Below are 5047 nucleotides of genomic sequence, written 5' to 3' on the forward strand. Positions count from 1 at the left end.
AAAGTTGGTGGGAGACATCCTGATGACAGAGATTCATTAAACATGGCTCGGAGCAGAGGGTGTAAATTTTTTACAAGAGTCAAATTCCTTGTATGTGTACGTATAATAAATAAAAGGGATTCTTCTTCTTCTGTTTTACTGATGTAGTTGTAGTCACTTCATCTTCCCCTTCCAAGCACTAAAGGAGGAACTATGAAAACGGGGGGCATTGAAGGTCCCTATCTACGCCAGGTGTTTGCGTTTGTGCATTGCGTGGGTGATGTATACACTAATGAAAACAGTACCTATGAATATTATATTACATTTATAACAATAAATCCTCCTCAATGTGACACACTGGACCTTTAACAAAAAACTCAGAGGGTGGAGGCGGAGAGGGGAGGGACTGAGATACCTGAGAGTGGAAGTATTTAGTGCCGTCAGCTCAGACTCCATTTTATAGCAGCAGAGCAGGAAGGTGGAAACAGGGTGAGTGTTCATACAACATTATTCTTGTTTTACTGTCAGAATCTGAGCCAGTTGTGTGTCTGTGAACTGCTGAGGAAAGTCAGAATGAACTCAACTGTTTGATTTATCTGTGGATACAAAGTCTGAGTACAAACTTCTATTAATTATTTGTGTTGTGCTTTAAGTAATCAGCTCTCAGGAGAGGCCATGGCTCACAAACACTCAGTAAAATGTGTGTAAAGAAAGAATTGATGGGGTTAGCAGCTCTGCTGATACACAAACATTAAAACCTGTTGGATGTTACTTCAGTAATTTAGACTCTGCTGTCATTCTGCTAGTACAGCACCTCTCTGCATCAAACACAAGGCGTCAGGACTGATTTAAAAATTTCATTCAAGTGGACATCAAACAGCCTGATTTTAGCCAGTTTTACAGAGTTCAGTGTCTTACTTAATAGGTTTTTTTAATAGATAAAAATGACAGACAATGACTACTAAACAAGTCCCTCCCTAGCTGTCCTCTTTATTCAGGAAACATCAAGCAAACCGCACTCTGCTTCTGAGTATGCGCTGTGAGTGTACTGGACACACTCAACTGAAAATGCATTGTGTCTCTTCAGACTGTCCAATGGCAGACTGTGAGCCTGATGGTTCTAGCGCCACACTGTGGCTGGTAAGAGGCATGGTTGGATAAACCATGAACTTGAAGCAGTAGCTACTCAGGACCCAGAACGTTAAGGTGCAGTTAGGAGGAAAAACAGCAGAGCTCAAATATATATTGTACTCTAGAAAAAATATTTCAGCTAACATTAACATATTTACTGTAAAACTTCCAATAAAAGCAGGGTTCCTAACAGACGCAGGTCTCATTTAAAGCCTGGTGTGGCTACACGTTTTGACAAATAAACGCAGTTCTCCAAAAGAAGCCTGGTCTAGATTTTATAGAAATTATCTTGATGTATAAAACCTCTTAAAACCCACTAGGTCGCCCGCTTCAGAGAGTTTTAAGTCGTTTCAATCTCCTACACAAATATTAATGTTTAAACTTATGTTGTTATATGTACATAATGCACATCATTAGATCAGTTATAGATTCTCCACAATTCAATCGTTCACTATATTTTATGAAAACTATCAAGTATAACGTTAATTCATTCTGACTTACTGGTAACATGGTAAACAAGAGAGATGAAAAAAGCCTCTGAAGCATCATAATAATCATGTTAGTTGTCAAATTTGCTGAACAAAACTCAAGAGAAGCAGAAGTTAGTTTAGTTTAGTGCTAAAGGAATCAAAGGCTTGTCCCAAATAGAGGCCTGTCCCCAGTAAAGGCAGGGGGAGTTCAGTGATTTAAGCAAATAAACGCTCGGGCTAATATTATACGTTTTACGGTATATATATATATTAGCCTAGCACATAGCATATCCAAGTTGACTAACTTTCCAAAAGGGTCAGTTGTGATGATTATAGAGAACAAACTGAAACCAAAAGTCCAACCCAAGATTTTATTGTCTCTTTGACTCCTGTAAACACATTGTACTTTAATAAGTATAATTTATACATTAGTAAGTATAAATTGTACATTAATAAATATAAATTGTACATTAATAAGTATACTCTGAATGTGTCCTCTTCTTAAAAAGCAGCAGGTCCTCAAAGATCTTTGGGTTTTACTCTGTCGGCCCGACAAATTTTAGGACATTTTAAAGACAACAATTGATCAATTAATTGATTAAATAATTCAATCCACGAGCTTCCTATTAGAGGACAGACAAAGAGACGATGATGGACATCAGCAGAGGAACCCAAAGGGAAACCAGCTGAGTGGTTCCAGAGTAGATGAAGCCCGGCTGGTTCTTGGAGATGTGGCTCTTGATCCAGGACTGGTACTGGGACACTCGGGCGTAGACTCCGGGGATTTTGGGTTCAGCACAGCCGGCTCCAAAACTCACCACTCCAGCCTGAAGCCACTTACCGTCTATTTTTCTCACAAACGGGCCGCCGGAGTCGCCCTGCGGAGGTCAGATAGAGTGGTGGAAGATAACACACAATGAGTTGGATCTGGGACTGAATCCTACCTGTTGCCATTTCCTGTCTAACTTAAGGAAATAAAGCCCCCCAGCGGTTGATGGAGGGGTGTTTTGCAGACTCACCTGGCAGGAGTCCTTCCCTCCCTTGTCCAGACCGGCACAGAGCATGTTGTTAGTGATTGCTACGACTCCGCTGTAGACGGCGCTACATTGACTGTTGGACACGGTGGGAACGCTCACCTGCTGCAGTCGCTCTGGGAAAGGAAGGGGAACTGAAAGAGAAAAGATTTATTAATTAACTCCAGCTTATGTTACTGGCTCATAGCGTCCATTATCAGGTATTAATGGACTTTGCTCAACGTCGTTCATTAATTCCTGATAATGAACACCTCGGCGGACGTTATACCCCACATAACATTATATCAACGTGTGTGTCTTGTGTTGTGGACAGTTGATTGCAAATCAGTAAACAACAATAAAAAGATAATCAATAAAAAGATAATTAATCCATATGATCATGAAGTCTCACCGTTGGTTGCGATGGTTCCCCATCCGGTGATCCAGAAGCTGGTCCCGGGATCGAAGGTGCTGCCGTCCCCCGCCAGACACACCGGTCTGATGTAGTCGGTGAACTTAACGGGCGAGGACAGACGCAACAAGCACATGTCGTTGTCAAATGTTTCGGGAAAATATCTTGGATGTTTGATGACCTGGGACACGGACCGGGACACCTCGTTAGGGTTTGGGAGCTGTTGGGTGTCACGTCCGAGGTAAACGACGAGACCGACTGTGCTGGTGCTGAGAAACAGAAACAGTGTGAGGAAGTGTTATTCTCGTTTAATGACGTCTTTATTCAGTGACACAGTTTTGCTGGATTTCATTGTTACAGAATTTTCATTAATTATGGTGTTATTTTTCCCGTTCGTAATTCATTTTATAATTTCAGCGTCGCAGCTTTAGGTTTAAAAGGTTAAAATAAACGTTTCAATTTAAGTTTGAAAAAGTGCATTTTATAATTTAAAGAATAATTATATATTTTCTCATGCTTAAGTATTTATTATATATATATTAATCAATAAATTGATCTTATTAAATAATTAGTCTTTAAAGAGTTGCTACATTTAAACACAATATTTTAATTATGATTTTATTAATGGAAACGACTAAAACACTCATTAGGAAACTGAACTAAAACTACCTAAAAGAATATCGTATGACACTGAGTTGAATTAGAATAATTTAGCTGTTTATTTATACCTTTCGAAGCAGTGAGCAGCGGTCAGGACCCACTGGTTGTTGATCAGGGAGCCTCCACAGAAATGGCTGTTGAACATGTGCAGACTGGCCTGCCAGGGCCACGACCCCGGGGGGGCGTTCTCGCCTCCCACGATCTTAGTGTTGAGCGGAGCGATGCCGCAAACTGGAGGGAAATAGACAGAATTCATGGAACCGCTGCAGGTCGGTGCAGGTTTTTATATTTATGATGATGATGATATTTAGTGTTTACTGTTTTCATTGGGTAGTAAAATGAACGACAATGTTATTATATGTTTTACTTGTTAAGATATAAGCGAGAACGTACACAAAATGTCCGGACTCAAACCTTAAAGTTTGACATTTAGCATACCTTTGAATGGAATAAGCAGTGATCCCATATGTCAGAATGGGACTCTGTGCCGAATATAATCCTGTTTGTCAAAAATTTCGTGAATGTCAGGGAGCATTGCGCCCTCTGGTGCCACGTAATTTATTACCCCGACATGGCTGATAGCTAGCTAGTCTTGTTCTTAAACATACTCTCAAATTATATTTACCGTTTGTCGACCGAATGCAGTTTTATTGACTTTGAATCTTGCTAGCGTAATGTTAGCTCTCATTTCTGGGGGGCCTTTTTCCGTGGTACATGGTCGACAAAATTGGGGCCCTGCGATATCCCATAATGCCTAAATGGTTGTTAAATGTTAGCTTGTGCTAAAAGTAAAGGAACAGTGAACAAAATGTAAGAAAAAGAAGAGTATTTCAGTCTCTCAGTGGAGTTTGAAAAGTGAGAACTGCTGCAGCTTATTCAGACGGCTGAATTCAAAACTGCTAGGTGCATAGCAACAACAGTATTGGTAATGGCAACTATTCAAAACTGCCTTTGATCCAGTTCAGGATCAAAGGCAGTTTTGAACTTTTGTGTAAACAGAGAAAATGTGTTTTATGTTCTTTTTGCAAAGACAATTTAAATGAATAAATAAAAGAACATAACTCACCGTCTATCTGTGCGTAGCTTCCTGTTGGAGACAAAGAATGAACACTTTGTTACTTATAGGCGGGGCTGTATGTCGGACATTGATCTCACCAAATAGTCTAGTTTTTCTTCTCCTTCAACAGAAAACCCTGATGAAGCTAGTTCAGTAAACAAGTTTAAATCTTAAATCTTTAAATCTAAAACGGACATTGTCTTTGGCTGCCGGATAACAAAAAATTCAAAATAAAAGAATATTTTTACAATGAAAAATTAGTGCAGTAAAGGATTACTAGTAATAATATTACTGTAACTAACAATTTTATTTGTATAGCATCAAT

The 5047-nt window shown here is 39.5% G+C and overlaps 1 protein-coding gene across 1 annotated transcript; it reads right to left on the reverse strand.

The window, feature by feature from the left end:
• Window positions 1-1949: 1949 nt before the first annotated feature.
• On the reverse strand, window positions 1950-4752 carry LOC118323311 (serine protease 27-like; the record flags this gene model as incomplete). Its single annotated transcript, XM_035655259.1, is given in 5 exon segments — window positions 1950-2458; window positions 2600-2748; window positions 3006-3274; window positions 3734-3896; window positions 4732-4752. Coding segments are annotated over 5 exon segments (854 nt in total), but the record flags the coding sequence as incomplete, so codon positions are not given.
• Window positions 4753-5047: the final 295 nt, after the last annotated feature.

Source organism: Morone saxatilis, unplaced genomic scaffold (genome assembly GCF_004916995.1).
Source record: "Morone saxatilis isolate NCDOM2014 unplaced genomic scaffold, NCSU_SB_2.0 Contig14, whole genome shotgun sequence".
NCBI lineage: Eukaryota > Metazoa > Chordata > Actinopteri > Moronidae > Morone > Morone saxatilis.